Consider the following 19,292-nt stretch of genomic DNA (forward strand, 5'->3'; position numbering starts at 1 on the left):
CTTTATCACAGCCACAATGGCAGCTGGAGTGCTAAAATTTTTCTCAAAGCCCTCTGCCTAAGGTTAGAAAATGATCAACCCTGGACCTTATTCTTGATAACTAACCATGTGTATGCATTTTGGGCAAAGATAGATTGGGATTTGGCTGTGGTCTCCCCAGTGGTAAGATTGCAGGATGGCACTTACTGCCAAGACCAATTTATGAAGGATATGAATGGTGCCAGGAGCCTGAAGAGCTATTCCCCATCAAGAATTAGTGTCTTTAGGAGATGAAATAACAAAATGAAAAGAGAAACCTCATGTGCTTTAATGATTTGTTTGTTGCCTAGAAAACAGAATTCTGTATTCAACACACGAAGACCCTCAAATGGACCTACCAGAGAAAGACACTAATAATAATAGTGATGATTTCAACAGCTATCAGGAGCTGGTAGCTAAATCACTTCAAGATCTGGGAAAAATAGCTGAAGATGCAGGAATACAGAGGTGTATTGAAAACAATTTAAATGACAGTGGGGTACAATCTTTGGAGGGAGAAAGTGATGGAGATGAAAGAAATACTTCTGAAATCCTAACTAAAGATAAGGCAAGTGTATGTGAGAAAGAAATAGTACCACACTATTCCTACGCAGAAAATACTCAAGTTCCTTCCGAGAATATTTACGACAACTGTGACCAACCCCAAGATTTATCCAAACCATCTAACAAGAATGAATTAAAGCCCCTCGCAGTCCAGGTGTATAGCCTGGGCAGTAAACCTAAAGGCATTTTAAGGGCAAAAGGCAAGGAATCTGAGATAACAGAAATTGTTTCACGGGAGCCAGCCTATCAGAGCAGAGTGAACAATACTGGTGAAGCACCAGATTCAAAGCCAGGCCTTCCTGTAGGTGACATGCAGTCTCCAATGACTGATGATGACTGTACTTCTCAGCTATCCACAACTACAGAGGATTCAGAAGACTTTAGCACTGCAAAGGGGAACCTAAGTCACCTGGAACAGGCTATAGCTCTACAGGCAGAGCGGGGTTACATCATAAAGGAAACACACAAGGAAAATGAAAGGATTTTACTGGAAAAGTTAACAGCAGGAAGGCAACTTTGCAAGACTATTGACATTGGCTTCCGGAAAAGTTTCTCCAGCAGAGGTAAAGTGCCTTTTTAATTATTCCAGGAGCAATTTTAATATTGCCCATAAAAATGATATTTTTCCTCTAGAGCTGTTCCCCCATTCATAATGACATATCCATGACCTGGATGTGATTGAGTCTGAGAGTGATTCTGTTCTGGACTTCGATCTCATAAATGACAGCAGCGCAGCACCATGTAGTGCTCCACATAGGAGCTCGTATTTGATGAAAATTCCCAAGTCAGGTCAGATGAGTTTTTGCACTTGAGACGATCATGGTTTAAATCTGCAGTTCAGTTACTCAATGCTTCCAGAAAAGTTTTGCATGTGCTACCATGCATCTGTTGGGGAAAGTGAATTCCTGCTGCAGTTCTCCCAATTGTCCATCATCTTTTTTAGTAAAAGAACCAAAGATACACCAGCCATATGCCATTTTCTCTGGTTTTCCACAGCTCCTTTGCCAGGGTTACACTGAACAACAGGGAAAACCCGCTACAGATTTTTCAGCCATTTGAACTGCTGTGGATATTTTAAAAATCCTTGTCAACAGATGTTACTAGCTTCATCAAAGGATATAAGAATTCTGGTGTATTATTCATTCTGTTCAGCCAGTTCGTTCAATTCCCATATGGAAAATTTTAGGGTGAACAAGGTATGAAACTTATTGCACAGAAACAGGCCAAAGCCACATTGATGCTTCAGCCTCAAGTAATCTCCACTGCCCTACCTCATTTCAATCTAACCTACCTCATTTCCATCCCTCACTTGCATACTTGGTTTATTATTATATCTGTTCACTACTGGGTTCAAATTAGAAATAGTGAAATGGTGATGGCAGCTACATCATTGTCTACTGAATTTATATTAATGATTTAATGCTCAGGGCCTATTCTGTTAAAATCCGTAAGGAAGGAGGGGGAATTAAACTAATGAATAGAAATGTAAAAAATGGAAACCTGGAGTTTATATGGAAGGTTTTGTATCCTCAAACCAGCAAAACACGAATATTTATTCCAGAGAAACAGCAAATCAATCACAGTATATGCAATGCATCCAGGTAATTTTTCTTTCTTCACAGCACAATTCAATTAACAACAAAAGTAGTGGATTCAAGTGGTACCTTCACTGTAGTAAAACACCTCAAGATACTGGAAGCGTAATCAAAACAATTTTGACACTAAGTTATATAAAAAGATATTAAGGTACATGACCAACAACTTAGTCATAGATAGAGGTATTAAAAAGTGATTTTCAGTGATAAGAAAATTAGAAAAGTAAAAGAAAAGCGAATCCTAGATCTTATGGGCAATAAAGAACAACCTACTGAAGGAACTCAGGACCAATGAAGGGTTTCAATTCCAAATGTTGTCAATCCCCTTACCTCCACAGATGGTGCCTGATCCCCTAAGTTTCTCGAGCAACTTGAATTTTTTATCCAGATCTCAGTATTTGTGTTCTCTTATACCTCCAGAGTTTAGGGCTTTGGCAACATAATACAAGGCTACCAATAGTCATAGAGTCATAAACTAATATAACATAGATATAGGCTCAGGAGGCTAATTGATCCATGCCAACTACAACATCCTTCCTGCCCAAATTCAGCCTATAACCCTCCAAATCCTTCCTCTCCATGTACCTATCCAAATACCTCAAATATTGCAAATGTGGCCACCCCAACCAGTTCTTCTGACAATTCATTCCAGGTACGGTACTTACTGTCCTCTGTATAAAGAAGTTAACTCTCAGGTCTCTTCAACTTCTCCTGTGCTCCAGGTAATAAAGATCCAGCATAGCCAACCTCTCCCTATAACCTGGCTCTCTAGTCCAGACAGCATCTGCATAGATCTCTTCTTTACCCTCTCCAGCTTAACAATCTCCTTCCTATAACAGGGTACCCAAAACAATGCACAATTCTTCAAGTGTAGCCTTGCCAACTTGTGTAACTGCAGCATAATATCTCTACTTCTAAACTTGATACTCTGGCTGATGAAGGCCAGCATGCTAAATATCTTCTTTGCCACCCTCTCTCCTTGTACATTTGTACTCCTAGAACCCTCTGTTCCACAACACGAGTCAGTGCCTTCCCATTTACTGTATAAGCCCTACCCTGGTTTGTCCGTCTAAAGTGTGTCACCTCACACTTCCCTAAGTTGAAATTCATTTCCCATTCCGCAGCTTGTCACTCTGACTGATCGAGATCTCTTTGTAATTCATTGTAACCCACACCTTTAAAAACGGGAGCCCCTATTGAGTATCACCAACAACTTGCTAATTGTGCCATGTACATTCATAGTCACTTCATTTACATAAATAATGGATAACAGAGATCTCAACACCAACACCAGGGCACTCCATTAGTCACAGGCCTCCAGCTGTAAAATCAACGTCTAACAGTCATCCTTTGCTTCCCGCGATTGAACCAATACTGGATCCACCTCACTAGCTCCTTCTGAATCCCATGTGACCTTATCTTCCAGATCAACCTGCCATGTGCGACGTTGTCAGAGGCTTTGTTCTAGTCCTCGTAGACAATATTCACTGCCCTACCCTTACCTACCTCCATTATGGAGGGTGGAGGAGTGGAATGAGATCAAGAGGACATTGGGAATAACAGAGTTGGAGGATGACTAGGGCAGGAAAAACTTTCCTAGGGCATTCTTGTAGGTGGTGTCCTATGATGTTGCAGAAGTGGAAAAAGAAAATCTTAGTTATGACAACTCTGCAAGGACAGAACTTCATCTGAAGGGTCCAATATAGATGCAAACATCTATGTTGGTGGTGAGTGATTAGAGTCAGTGGCTAAGAGTGATTTTCTGAAGAAACTAGGCACCATTACCTTAAGACAATATTGAACATACCAATACATAGAAACATAGAAATCTACAGAACATTACAGGCCCTTCGGTCCACAATGCTGCACCAACCATATAACCTACTCTAGAAACTGCCTAGAATTTCCCTACCCCATAGCCCTCTATTTTTCTAAGCTCCATGTACTTTCATTATTCAAACTTACTTATATTCTTTCTAAATATTTCTAATTATCAGAGAAATTTAAAAACAATTCAAATGTCATTGACAGAAAAATACTGATAAGGGTTTATCAGGCCTTCTGGAAGTGGAGGTCTGAGGTAGAGTTACCAGGGAACAACTGTGGAAACACGTCTCTCTTATCATAAAACTGTGGACTTACATCAAAGTTCGAAGTAAATCTATTGTCAAAGTACATATATGTCACCATATACAAACCTGAGATTCATTTTCTTGCAGGCATACTCAATAAATCCATAATAGAATAATAACCATAATATCATCAATGAAAGGCTACACCAAATTGGGCTTTCAACCAATGTGCAAAAGATAACAAACTGTGCAAATACAAAAACAATTAAATAATATAAGTAAATAAATAAGCAATCAATATTGAAAAACTAAGATGAAAAGTCTTTGAAAGTGAGTCCATAGATTGTGGGAACATTTCAGTGATGGGGCAAGTGAAGTTGAGTGATATTATCCCCTTTGGTCAAGATGCTGATGGTTGAGGGGTAATACCCGTTCCTGAATCTGCTGGTGTGAGTCCTGAGGCTCCTGTACCTTCTTCCTGATGGCAGCAGTGAGAAGAGAGCATGTCCTGGGTGGTGGGTCTCCCTGATGATAGATACTATTTTCTTTAACAATGCTCTATGAAGATGTGCTCAGTGGTGGGGAGGCTTTACCTATGATGGACTGGGTCGTATCTACTACTCTTTGTAAGTTTTTCCATTCAATGACTTTGGTGTTTCCATACCAGGCTGTGATTTAGCTCGTCAATATTCTCTCTACCACATATCTATAGAAGTCATCTATGTATCTATCTCATTATATATTAAAAAAGTTAGGAAAATTATGCAGGAATCACAATGCATGCATTTGAACTGTGAATATCTAGTAATCCATCCTTTGCTCAGGCTAAGACTATCTACCTTTATACAGCACACACAAAGTGCTGGAGGAACTCAACAGGTCAGGCAGCATCTCTGGAGACCAAGAAACAAGTTGCTTTGTTTAGCTCTGGTCATAAATAGAAGTTAGTCTTCATTCCTTAAAATCTAAATGGATGGCAAGCAGTAATCAGCTTGAAGTTAAAAAAAACACTGTCCATAGAACAGCCTTACAAACAATATTTGTATATAGTAGATGCTCTCTCTATGGACACTAAGATGTAGTTCACTACATTTGATTTATTGCTGTTCAAATGTGCAGTATAAGACAATGGATTATTTAATTTGGTTTGTTTCAAAACAGATGACACTGACTACATTGTTTTAGTTCAGGGATGCTTGCAGACCAGATTGGTAATACCACTTAGTATATCAAATTTCTGATCTATTAATGTTTTAAGTTTTATGTACTCAGTGAACTTAGTATTACAGCATTAATTGGGGATAACTGGTAACAGTAATTCAAAAAGCTGTTAGATCCTTTGTGTAAAAAGGGTTCCCAAGGAAAAATATGTGTTTGAAGTCACCCAAGTGAAAGAAAAGGGTGTAAATGCAGAGAGCAGTTCAGGCTTTTTAGGAATGGGATAAAGAACATCAAGAAGCTATGTAAGAAACATGGGGTGAACTAGAATCCATTCCTCTGGCTTCAATTTCTGCAATGGATGATTCATTCATCTGCATCATTAGTATGTCTTTTTAATCTATTGTACTTGTAAATTGTATGTTGTACCTATAATTGTAACTGTTTTGAAATCTTTTGGCCTTTGTGTTTTGGAAATGCTTTGTGCTTTAGAAATAGTTTGTACTTTGGACTTGAAATAGCTTGGATTTAAACATGTATCACTGAAAATAAATTAATTGTGTTTTAAACTACTTTGTTAGCTGGAAGTATCTTCTCTTGGTAAGGAGAGGGGACCCAATGCTGGAATAAATTAGAGAAGTGAACTAGTCTTTGAATATTGGGTAGTTACATTATAATTTCCCATTAGTGAGAGTACTCGTGGATATTTATATCTGATAGGGCTAAAGGTCTTGTTTGAGTTTAGAGATTGGTGTTAGCAGGTGCAGTACTATCACAATCCCAGTTAAAAATAAAACCACTCTGTCCTGCTTTGGAACAGTTTTGTGAACATAGTTGTTGTGATACTTATGAACAAAATGTTTCTTTACCATATTATTACAAGAACTTTTTAATTTTTTATATTATGATTCTTTTGTGCATCAATTATGAATGATTTAAATAAAATATAATTACATGTTGGATGCATGCTTAACTCATGTTGGAAAATATTCCTTATAAAATAATAGTGCAATATTCAAAAAGGGAGGAGGGTAGTGGCCAGCTCGACTCTATTGCAGCTCACAGTGTTGGAGTTCAGAACTCTGTTCTGGCATCCTCTGTAGGATTGTTTGTACATTCCTTCCCGTGTGTGCATGGGTTTTCTCCAGGTGCTTTGGTTTCTGTCCACAGTCCAAAGACATAACAGTTGTAGGTTAATAGATCATTGTAAATTGTCCCATGATTAGGCTAGTGTTAAATCAGAGACTGCTGGGCGGTGCAATTCGAAGGGACATAAGAACCTATTCTATGCTGTATCTCAAAATAAATACAATAAAATAATTGAAGCACAATTATTGTTTTTTAGAGGGGAATCTTGAGGTTATAGATAAGGAGTTAGTTTAGATATAATAGGTTAACACATAAACTCACCACACGAGTACCTAGGGTACAGTTTCTGACAGGTTGCAACAATATAATCTTATGCCCGCATTGGATTTAATCACCAAGCGAATTATATCTATATGTCATGCTTTAAAAAATCTGGTAAAAATTAACCTATATGAGACACAAGGCCATTAGTACACACTCTTTAAAAGCATTTTTGCTTGAAATGTATAAAGAAATTGACTCTATTACATCAATTAAGCTGGCAAGTAGTTTTGATCCAATTAAGTTATCTAAAAACAGAATGCTATACAGCTTCATTTTAAGTATTACAAATATTTTTTGTGGATACTCAGTTTTCAGCTGCATCAGATTACCAGAGTCACAGAGTCATGGAGAACCACAGGAGAGAAATAGGCAATTCAGCCCATCTAGTCCATGCCAAACTGTTACATCATGTGAAAATACGTTAAAGAATTGTTTTTATTGCAAGAAATAAAATGCCATTTTTAAACACCATGTGTTTTTGCTGGATTCTCAATTATTTTCAATTGTGATATCGGAAATAAGCTTAAGTGGAATGTACGACAGGAATACAATCTTCATATTTAAATGTAGGGCACCCAGATGGCACTGAGTCTGGCTATGTGGCTCAGAGGTGAAGGGGGAGAAGAGGATTGCAGTAGTGATAGGGGATTCCATAGTTACAGAAGCAGACAGGAGAATATGTGGACGTGAAAAAGAACTCATATGATATTTTGCCTCCCAGGTGCTGGGATCAGGGGTGTCTCAGGCTGGGTCCACAGCATTCTAAAGGGGGAGAGGGAACAGCCAGAACTTGTAGTACAAATGACATAGATAGGAAATGGGAGGAGGTCCTGAAGAGAAAATACAAGGAGTTAGGTAGGAAGCTCACAAGAACACCCTCCAGGGTAGTAATCTCAGAATTGCTCTCTGTGCCACTCGCCAGAGAGGGTAAGAATACGATGTTTCAACAGGTGAATGTGTTGTAGAGGAACTGGTGCAGCAGGCAGGGCTTCAGATTTTGTGACCATTGGGATCTTTCCTGGGAACGGTATTACCTGTAAAAAAGGACGGGTTGCACCTGGACCGAAGGGAGTCCAATATCTTTGCTGACAGGTTTTCTAGAGCTGTTGGGGAGGGTTTAAACATATTTGGCAGTGGAATGGGAACCAGAATGATAGGGCTGAGAATGGGGCAGTTGGTATGCAAGTAGAAGCAGTGTGTAGGGAGACTGTGAGAAAGGACAGATAATAGAGCAAAACTGCAGTAGGTGGGATGAGTTGAAGTGTAACATGAGGGAAAAATTGAAAAGAGTGATGGATGCAGAGCTGAAGGTGTTATACTTGAATACATGCAGTTTCCAGAAGAAGGAAGATGACCTTGTAGCAGATTTAGAGATTGGCAGATATGATGTGGTAGGCATCACTGAGTCATGGCTGAAAGGAGAATATAGTTGGAAACTTAATGTCCAAGGACACATCCTCTATTAAAAGAACAGGCAGGTAGGCAGAGAAACTAGGATGAATTTGTTGGTAAAATAAGAAATCACCTCCTTAGTTAGAGATGACATAGGATTGGAAGATGAAGAATCCTTGTGGGTAGAATTAACAAACTGAATGGGTAAAAAGACTCCGATGGGCTTATATACAGGACTCCAAATAGTAGCCAGGATGTGGCATAAAAATTACAGTGGAAGACAGCTAAGCATAGTAAAAAGGGTAATGTTATGATAATAATGGCGGATTTCAATATGCAGCTGGATTAGAAAGATTAGGTTGCTACTGGATCCCAAGGGAAGGAATTTGTAGAATGCCCAGAAGATGACATTTTAGAGAAGGTTGCGGTTGTGCCCACTAGAGGAAAGTCAATTCTAGATTTGGGGTTTTGTAATGAAACAGATTTAATTAGGGAGCTTAAGAGCTTAAGGTAAAGGAATCGTTAGGAGGCAGTGATCATAATATGATTGAATTTACTCTGCATTTTGAGAAGGAGAAGGCAAAATCAGATGTATCAGTATTACCGTGGAGCAGCAGGAACTACAGAGGCATGAGAGAGGAGCTGGTATTTTTGTGCCTACATTATTTTTAGATGGATATTAATCAGCTTTACATTGATGACTGCTTTTATGAGAAACTATAGATCACATGGCTGTATTTGAGTTATCTTGTTGCTAATATTCTGCTGATTTTTACAGATTCTATAAGATCTGACAAAAAAGAGTCCAAATGTCCAACTCCAGGGTGTGATGGCAGTGGTCACATCACAGGACTGTATCCACATCACCGCAGCTTCTCAGGATGTCCTCATAAAATGAGGGTGCCCCCAGACAGTGAGTATTCAACAGTGACAAACTTGTTCCGTAATGCAAACTTTACATATAAATGCTGTCTATAATTCTAAAGCTCCTGTGGCGTATTACAAACATTTGAAATGTCTTGATATAAAAAAAGTGTACACGCAATATTTAGATTCAAAGAATAAAACAATCTGGATCTGAGATCTGGCTGCTCTTCAGTTGAACATATGGGGTTTAAACAGACCAAATGTTCTGCTTGGCAATTCCCATATATTGATTTGATTATAGCTCAAAGCTCCACCCAGTTACCTAATGATTCCAAGGTCAGCACATGGTAAAAGTGAAAAGCGGACGCTTGCTCTTACCTGCTTGCTCCAAACATGGTGACAGATCATTTCATGGGCTCATTGTGATCTTCTTTCTTATACTTGTTTTTATTATGATTTAAAATTAAACTAATGTGAAATAGGAAAATTTTTAGTAGATTACACTTAAGCCATGTTCACTGTTTATAAATGTTTATAATAAATAAGAGTTTATATCAGATGATTTTGTTGAACAGTAAGATTAATAAAGATCATTATATAATCACAATAGCAGCAGCAATATGTGGGTATCTGTTTCATTGAACTGGCAAAGGAAATAGAAGCATTTGCAGGGAATACAAAGCCCAATTTAAAATAATTCACCCATCTACCCCGTACTCATATTGGAATTACTCCCAGATCTGCTTCTCCTCAGACCCAACTAAAACAGCTGAGAAAAGCATAAACAAGAATACCTAATTGAACAGAAAGGCAAAAAATAGAAAAAAAAAATCATTAATTTATAATTAAATAATGCTTTTTAAATCATGATTAAAGAATTAAAGCATTGAAGGCTCACAAATTGATCCATCTTATTCTGTTGTGGTTTTCTGAATGAAGTTGCCAAACCCTCCCTGCTCTTTCCCAGTAAGTTTTATTGTTATCAAAGGTCATTATGCACAGGTTTTAAAATTACAAATAATTAATCTAGCAGTAATAAATATATCCAGCATCATATAACTGAGGTAAAGCCTGAAAATCTGACTTTGGATGATTTTCACCTCTGGAAGAGAAGCCAATAAAGCACCAGTCCGGAAGAGATCAACTGAAGTGGAAAAGACCTCTAGGGTCTGAGGGATTACTGACTCACATAGCTCACCTTTTCAAAAGACAAGCTCTTTGAATCATCAGTAATACTTCTTATTTGTAATTACTCTTTTACCATTCTGATTCATTCTTCATTAAAATGAATTTGTTACTTGTTAATAACTCTGGTAAATTTCTTAAAATACTTTCAGTTTTAAGGACTATACTGCAATCTATCAAAATCCCAGATCATTTTGGATGGGACAAACTTGCAAAAGTCGAAGGCAATTAAGTGTATTTTGCCAAGACACCTAGAAGGTTACAGCCATTTCCCTGATGTTTTACAGATCACATGCCAAGGGTAGTGATCAGATGAAAACTCAGACATCCACAGCATTCAATTTAACCTGTCAGGGAAAAACTAACTGGTTTTATGAACTATCTAACTAACTAACATGCCAGAAAATCAAAGCATTGGAGTTGAGGTATGTGAGGTATTTCATCCTCACTGGGCTCTCTAATCAAATGGTATGCAGATAAGAAGGCTTTATGAGCAGCAGAACAAGGTGGTATTTTCTTCAGGAATAACAAAACACCCACCAGGGCCTCTTTATAAGTACTAAATACGATTGCTCCATCTTCATCTCTCACTGCACTTTTCATCCAGCATCCACTGGCATTAATTAATTTTATTTATCTCCCAATTTTGTTCACCTAACCCAGGACCTGAACCTCAAACATTGCCACTGAGCCAACACTCCCTTTGTATTTCTCATCAAAACGTTCGTTCATCAGCAATCGACATCACTTATTCTAATACTGGGTGATTGTTCTGCTATCCAGGCTTTGACTTAAACTGGATCTATGCCTGTCCCTCACTAACATGATTTGTTATTTGGTGCCACTCAGCAAATAACAAATCATCTTCCACCACCCCCCCCATATCTGTCAAACACCTCCTGTTGTTGTACCTTTCTTGCTTTTCTTTTAACATTAAACAGATTCCATTAGCCACTAAGGTAGCCTTCAGTCTTGTCAATCCAACCCCACTGCCAAGTCTTTAGGCTGAGTTGCTCTCCATCCTCAGTAATATTAATCTTCATTTCAGTTACCCATTGAAGTTATACTCTGTTCCTTTTAAACTCGTGATCACCAATGCACACCAGTGAAGACTATTTCTGATCATCTTCCTGCATCCTTCACCAGCCCTTTCCTTACAAGCTATTCTTCCTGTTATATCCAATTATAAACTTTCAATCATTCACTTACAGATGCATTTTTCAAAGTGAAAACTACTTACCTTTGCCCTACGCTGTCCATAACTCTTCTGCGTCCATCTGCACAATTAATCTTGTATCAGAACTTTATTTTCTGATGTCTTGATTAAACCAGAATTGCTCCCACCTGCATTCCCTCAATCTAGAAAGAAAAAGTTTAAAATAGAGGATTAGCCATCCACCACCAGAATTGGCTGTACTTCATAAAGCACATTCAGGCTTTCTCTCCTTTACCAAAGCATACCATGCTCAAGCATAATCCATAAGAGTAATGATAATTCTACTTAAAACCTTTAATTCTTCTCCCCCGCTTCATCATATCATCAATGTGTAAGGATCTCATGCAATTTCACGTTATTAGAACTGAAGTCAATCAGGCAGCTTCTTTCTGCCAATGTTCCATTCCCCTTTACTTTTCAAGCCATATTTACCTTCATGCATTTATCATCCAGGTCAAAGATCGAGCCAATCTCCAGGTATTGCCTTCCCTCCCTCCTGCACTGAAGTACCTCATTAGTTACTGACGGCCAACCTGAAACTGATCCATGATTTTGACTCCCTGTTATTGCTAGATAGCCACTTCTCTGTCCTATTAATATATTATCCCCAATCTCATGCCTTCTGATCTTACAGAGTAACCTTTTATGTTGGCAAAATGTTTCCAAATACACTTTGTCGACTAGTTCACTTTATTCTGTTGTTCATGGCAAATTGATCAGATTTTCCAGCAAAATGCAGGATTTTCAACATAGTAGTTAACAAATTCAATATGAAGTTACAATAATACATCAAAAGTTGACAGCTTCATTGAAAATAATGACTTCTTATATTTACCTATGCTTATACATTTTATGAATTTATATGAACATCCTGTTCATATAATTAATGTACAAACATGTTTGGACAGACAGACTTTACACTGAAGGATAAGTAAGGAACGTGTATATTTACCCAGTTTCATTCATGACCAGGTATATTTCATTGCATCTTTTCAGTTCTTGCCATGCATGAGAATGTTCTCAGGTGCCCAACCCCAGGCTGCACAGGAAGAGGCCATGTGAACAGCAACCGCAATTCACACCGAAGGTAAGCTGCATTACTTAGAGTATATATTTTACAGTTGTAGAGTTAGGCAATCAGTAATTTGCCTAAACTACTGTGTTTCACCATTTTGTTCATTTCAGAGTTCTATCAGTCTGAATGAGATAGAATTTAAAGCTGTGTTATTTTTGACAAAATTGTTTTGGGCACGCGAAGTTCTGCTCAGTATCATTTCAATTGATTTATACTCTTTGGATTTCAGAAAGGTTATGAAGAAAAGTGGTAAAAGGAAAAATCATAGTAAAAGAATAGTATAGCTTTTGTGATTATACAACTTAGATAAGAAGTGAGCATTGGAGTAGGTCATTTTACCTCTGAAGCCTGCTGCACAATTTTTATAAGATCATGCTGATTTTCTATTTACTTATTTTATTATGTACTTATTTATTTATTCATTACATCCAAGGGAGTAAAAATCTTTATGTTGCGTCTCCGTCACTATGTACAAGCAATATGGAAGGGAAATATAGGAGGATATTGCCCAAACACCAATATTGTATATGTTATTGTTTTGTATGCATGTATGTACAGTCAAATACACCATCAGATCAATGTGTATTGATAAATCTGATGACCTGGTGAAAGAAGCTGTCCTGGAGACTGTTGGTTCAGGCCTTAATGCTGAGGTACCATTTGCTAGAAGGAAGAAGCTGCAATAGTGTCTGGTTGGGGTGGCTGGAGTCTTGATGATCCTCCGGGCCCTTTTTACACACCTGCTGCTGTAAATGTTCGGAATAGTGGGAGGTTCACATCCACAGGTGTGCTGGCCTGTCTGCACCACTGAAGTGCCCTGCGATTGAGGGTAGTACCGTCCCTATACCAGGCAGCGATGCAGACAGTCAGGATAATGTTGATGGTGTCTCATAGAAAGTCCTGAGGATTTAGGGACTCATGCTAATCTTCATCAGCTGGCTGAATTGAAAGAGGCACTGTTGTGCTTTCTTCATCACACAGCTAGTATGTACACTCTAGGTGAGATCCTCGGTGATGTGTATACCAAGGAACCTGAAACTACTCACCCTCTCCACTACAGTCTCATTGATGTCAATAGGGGCCAGCCTGTCTCTGTCTCCCCTGTAATCCACGATCCTTCGACTCCCTCATTTTTTGACATTGAGGAGAGGTTGTTTTCTTGCCACCTCTATGTCAGTGCCTTGACTTCTCCTCTGTAGGCTATCTCATCATTGTTGGAAATAAGGCCTATCAGTGATGTATCATCTGAAAATTTGATCCGCAGATTGGACCTGTGTGTGGCAACACAGTCGTGGGTGTATAGGGAGTAGAGGAGGGGGCTCAGGACACTGCTGTGGGGGTGCTCCAGTGTTGAGGGGCAGAGGGGCAGAGGTGAAGGAGCCCATCCTTACCACCTACCGGCGATCCGACAGGAAGTCCAGGATCCAGCTGTATAAGGCGGTTTGCAGGCCAAAGTCCCTGAGCTTCTTGTTGAGCCTGTGGGGAATTGTGATATTGAGTGCTGAACTGTAGTCCAAAAACAACATTCTAACTTAAGCATCCCTCTTCTCGAGGTCAGTGACGACGGTGTGTAGTGCTGTGACTATGGTATCATCTGCTGATCAGTTGTGTCAGTAGGCGAATTGTAGGATAATTCTACATCATCCACTTTGCAGTTGATCCCATTTTTATCAGTTGATTTCTGACCCTGTTGATTTTTTTCTCTTGAAGATATACAACAGTTGAACATCCAGTGCCTTCTGGGATTGAGTGCTCCACCTTCTCACAGCCCTACATGTGAAGAAATACAATCCCAATGTTAAATAATTGATTCCATCCTCAGAGACTGACACCTCCAGTTCCAGACCTGTTATGAATTTTACATTTTAAATTATATCACTTGTCATTCTTCTAAACCTTGGTGAATATGTGCTGATTTCAATCTAAATTCATAAGATTAGGTTTTCATCCAGGGATAACAGCAATAAACCTTCCTGAGCTTAGGTCAGTTATCAGGGAATATAAAGGTGATTTGTAACATATCTCAAAAGCCATTGTGAAAACAAATGCAAATCTTTTGCAAAATACAAATACTTTTTGTTTTCTTTATATCCTTCGAGTACCATGTTATGAAATTAAATACCCAGTGAGGTAACGGAGTTTTTTTATGACAAGCCAAAACACTTCTGCTAGTCATCAATAACCTTTGGGAATAACCATTGAAACAGATCTTTTCAGAAAGATTCTGAAGGTGGGCAGAAAGTGAAATGTTAAGTCATTAACATGTGCTAAAATTACAAACGTTTGTACAATCACAGCTAATTTCTTTGGGAATTTCCAAACTGATCACTATAAGTTGAATGTTGTCAGAATCACACATTACATAACATATCCAAATACATTACGTGCATTTCCACCAATGTATTTGTTAAAGTTGTCTTGACCAATTAGGAGAATCTCTGAAGAATGAACTGTGAATCCTATTCCCATATACAAAAGTGCATCTACGAAACTAAATTTCTCTCCATAGATATTGCCTGACTTGTTGATTTCCTACGGCACAATATGTGTGTTGCTCAAGATTTCCAACATCTTCAGAATCTATTGTGTAAATGATTAGATGCTGTCTGAAAACTGATTGCACTTTAGTCTAGGTATATTACAATGTGGGAACGTGCTAAGAATTGATAAAGAATGTAGCAACTCTTTCAACCAACTCAGGGAAGACATGAAATAGATCAAGCTTGCAACTTGTCAAGCTCATTCCTTTCTTCTTGGCCTTCCACATGTAAGTCCCCCACCCTTTCAGTTTTATTAACACAGACTATGAGCTGAAGTCTTGCTTAAAGCTTTCCTAGACCCTTTTGAATAGTAATTCCCATGTCATAGTGCACTTTAATTCTTTAAATATATATAGCTTTATCTTAGGCAATCTAAGTTTATACTTGGTTTTATGAATAATTGTGTAAGTGAGTTCAGATATGGAAATTAAATGTTATTGGTATTTGAGATACAACTTTCAAAACAATAGAAGGCAAATTAGTTAATAATACTGATAGATAGTATAGATTTATAGAATGATTACAGCACAGAAAAAAACTATTCTGCTCATCCTGTCCATGCCTGTTCTCAGCCAGAGCAACTGATTATTTCCATCCCACAGTTCAAAACAAAGTACAAAGTTCGAAGTAAATTTATTACCAAAGTACATACAGTATATTCCACCAGGTACTACCCTGAGATCCATTTTCTTCTGGGCATTCAGAGTAAATACAAAGAAGCACAATAGAATCAATAAAGAGTCGTGCACGCAAAGATGGACAAACAAGCAATGTACAAAAGACAACAAACTGTGAGAATACAAAAAGTAAAGATAATAAATAAATAAGTAAAGAAGGTTGAGAACATGAGTTGTGGAGTCCTTGAAAGTGTGTCCATAGGTTATGGAAACAGTTCATTGTTGTAGTGAGTGACGTCGAGTGAAGTTAGCTCCTCTGGTTCGAGGGCCTGATGGTTGATGGGTAATAGCTGTACTGAACCTGTTGGAGTGGGACCTGAGGCTCCTGTCCCTTCTTCCTGATGGCAACAGTGGGAAGAGATCATGGCCTGGATGATGGGGGTCCTTGATGATGGATGCTGCATTCCTGCAACAACACTCCTTGTAGATGTGCTCAACGGTGGGGAGAGATTTACCATTTACTACCCCTTCTTCTTAGCACTGTATAATTTTCTTCCATATATGTCTTATATAATTCATTCTTGAAGCCACAGTGAATCCTATCTGTATCAACCATATCTGCAGGCGTGCGCTCCAGATTCCAAGCATTATGTCGTGTAAAAAGAAAATTATTTTATTTCTCCAATTTCGTTGTTAATCCTCTTCTTCTTTTATTCCTGTTACCATTTAATCTTTGGCCCCTCCACTACTCGGAATGACCTATCACTGTGCACTTGTTGAGGACTGCCCAGTGTTTAATTCATTGGCTTTCGATGACATTCTGCTTCTCTGGTCCAAAGAAAACACCACTCATCACCTTCCATTTGAAAGAATATTCAGGAAATATGCCCCTCTGTCGCATTTTACAATCCAATAATATAGTGGAAATATATTGTCCCTCCATTGTTACTGAATCTAAATATTGGAAATCCTTACCCAACAACACCATGGAAGATCCTTTACCACGAGAATTAGAGCAGTTCACCACCATCACCATACAATTTGTCAAGGGTAATTAAGGACGGGCAATAAATAATGGCCTCACTAGTAATTCCTGCATCCCATCAATGGTTGACTATGCTGATCAGTTTAACGCTGTTGGTCAGATGCTAAAGATATTTTCACACTCCCGTTAGCATTTGTTCTTTAACAGTTGATTTTAGTGATTCACCTGTAAATCCCACTTCATATGTTACTGTGAATCTCCAGTCTGTGCTCCAGACAAGGGATGCTGCATTTGTCATTACAAGTGAATTTCGGATGCAGGTTAAGCTTATGTTTTATGAAATTTATGTCCAAATAAATCTGATTCAAGACATTGAGCATTTTAAAATGCAACAGAGTGCATTCCCTTTGCCAAACTGCAAAGTCCATGGCCAAGCTGTGGGAAGAATTTGTGATAAAAAGGAGCAAATTGTAAAAGGACTGCAGCCTACACAAATGTGTTGTTCAGCACCCTGGAGAGGGAAACAGACTCACAGTGGGCAGGCATCACTGGCAAGATCCCTTACATGAAAACCTGGATTTTGCAGTTGGTGATGAGTAATTATTGGATGCCTACAACATCAATATAGTTAACACAATAAAAATAAGGGTGTGTTCTCTATGCCAGGCGACAGAAGCTGTCTGCGTGCTTGAATTTTTATGTACAGTTGTTTGTAGATTCTGCTCCTGACAATAGGAGTGAAATTAGCTCCACTAAATGTTTTGCTTGGTGAATAATATGTCCATTCATGCAGCAACACCAAACGTTTCATACAATAGGTCATTTTAAAAACAAATATATCAACTATTTGACTTTACAAGTTCTTGGCTTAGTTGACCCAGCTGCAGAAGCAAATGCCACAAACACTATGCCCTTATTGCATAACATTTCCAATCTGTATCTGAGAGCAATAACAGAATATTTAAAATATTTAAATACCCCAATTGTAAAATTATACATTTATACATATGGACACTTAAAGGCAGGCAGTGGTCCACTCAGCCACCCCATATAATGTCTTGCTTTATGTGGCACACATTTAGCATTCTGGACTCAATTCAAGCAGAAAAACAAGTTATCTGTTGGATAAGATAAAGAAACAGTTAAAAGTGGTAGGCTTGATATTAATTGTAAAATATAGAAAGATGTCATTTTAAGATAGGGCAACTAAACATGAGATGCCCAATCTTACAATATTGTAAAATAATTTTCTCCCACATCACTTTGGGTGTATAACTATTGTTCATCAGACCCCCGATCCTCTTCTTTTTTGGAAAGATTGTACAGCTCTGTCAATCGTAAACACAAGAGATTCTGCAGAATGAGATGCAGCTCAGTCAAATTTGCTGCTAGAGTTCTTACTGATTCATTGATCAGCATATCATGATGTTTAGGCTGAAAACTCTTAAGACTGTAATGCAGATCCCTGGTTTTGAGATGCAAATGATGTCCAGTCAAAGCACCTGCAATGAAATTTTAGACCAAGGTCTTCATAGGACAGGATGGAGGGGAGGGTTGAACTTCAATTAAGTGGATCTACTAAGCTTTCACCTTCATTAATTTTTTTTCATTATTACAACAAAGGAAACACCAGTCCACCTAAAACCTAAGCTAGGTCTTTTTTTTCATATTTTTGTTGAATTGTCTACAGATTCAAAATAGGAGAGTACTTAAGGTGAAGAGAGATTACAGACAGTTGCAAGAAACATAATGTTGTGGTTAGAGGTGATTTAGGTGATTTTAACTTTCCACGTATTGACTAGGACTCCCAAACTGTAAAAGACTGGATAAGATAGAGTTTATCAAAAGTGTTCAGGAAAGTTTCTTTAATCAATATATGGAGGTTGCAACTACAGAAAGTGCAATACCAGATCTCCTATTATTGGACAAAAGGTTTAGGGAACCTTTGTTTTACTCAGATTTAAGGAATCTTGATCATTGACAGGTTACATTGGAAAGTTCATTTTGGATGTTAGCATGATTAAACTCTATACTACTGGGACAAAGCAGAAAGCATAACTGATTGCAGAGGTTCATGCACTGCTTTGACTCCAAGGTCAGCAAGTGCCATGCTGTCAACCTTAATGCCATATCTCCTATCTCACAATCAATTTCCTATCTATTCAGAAGATCTTCCCTTTGCTAATAAGCTCCTTTAAATCCCATTGACTGTTGGATGTTGTATAGTATAATACCATTCACATTTTCATCCCTTTTTTATTTCTCATTTCCACCCATTTAGCCTCAGTAGACGATCTCTCCAGTCAGTCTGTTCTGAGCATTGCAGTGACATTTCCCCCTGAACAGTGATGCCACCCTTCCCCCTTTAATTCCTCCCGCTCTATTACATCTTAAACCACAGAACTCCAGAACATTGAGCTGGTGGTCCTGCCCCTCCTGCAATCAAGTATCACTAATGGCTACAATATCATAATTCCATGTGCTAATCCATGCCCTGAGCTCGTCTGCCTTTCCTACAACACTCCCTGCATTGAAATATACACAACTCAGAACATTAATCCCACCATGCTCAATTTTTTGATTCCTGACTTCATA

At 38.3% G+C, this 19,292-nt stretch overlaps 1 protein-coding gene across 1 annotated transcript in view; it reads left to right on the forward strand.

The window, feature by feature from the left end:
* The window catches only part of st18 (ST18 C2H2C-type zinc finger transcription factor), a 136,312-nt gene that overhangs the window by 58,802 nt on the left and 58,218 nt on the right, over positions 1 to 19,292 (forward strand). The window contains exons 4-6 of the mRNA XM_072244117.1: positions 330 to 1,145; positions 8,991 to 9,125; positions 12,477 to 12,567. Coding sequence (XP_072100218.1) covers positions 330 to 1,145; positions 8,991 to 9,125; positions 12,477 to 12,567 — 1,042 coding nt within the window. The remainder of the gene's footprint in view (positions 1 to 329; positions 1,146 to 8,990; positions 9,126 to 12,476; positions 12,568 to 19,292) is intronic.

This window comes from Mobula birostris, chromosome 1, assembly GCF_030028105.1.
Source record: "Mobula birostris isolate sMobBir1 chromosome 1, sMobBir1.hap1, whole genome shotgun sequence".
In the NCBI taxonomy this organism is placed as follows: domain Eukaryota; kingdom Metazoa; phylum Chordata; class Chondrichthyes; order Myliobatiformes; family Myliobatidae; genus Mobula; species Mobula birostris.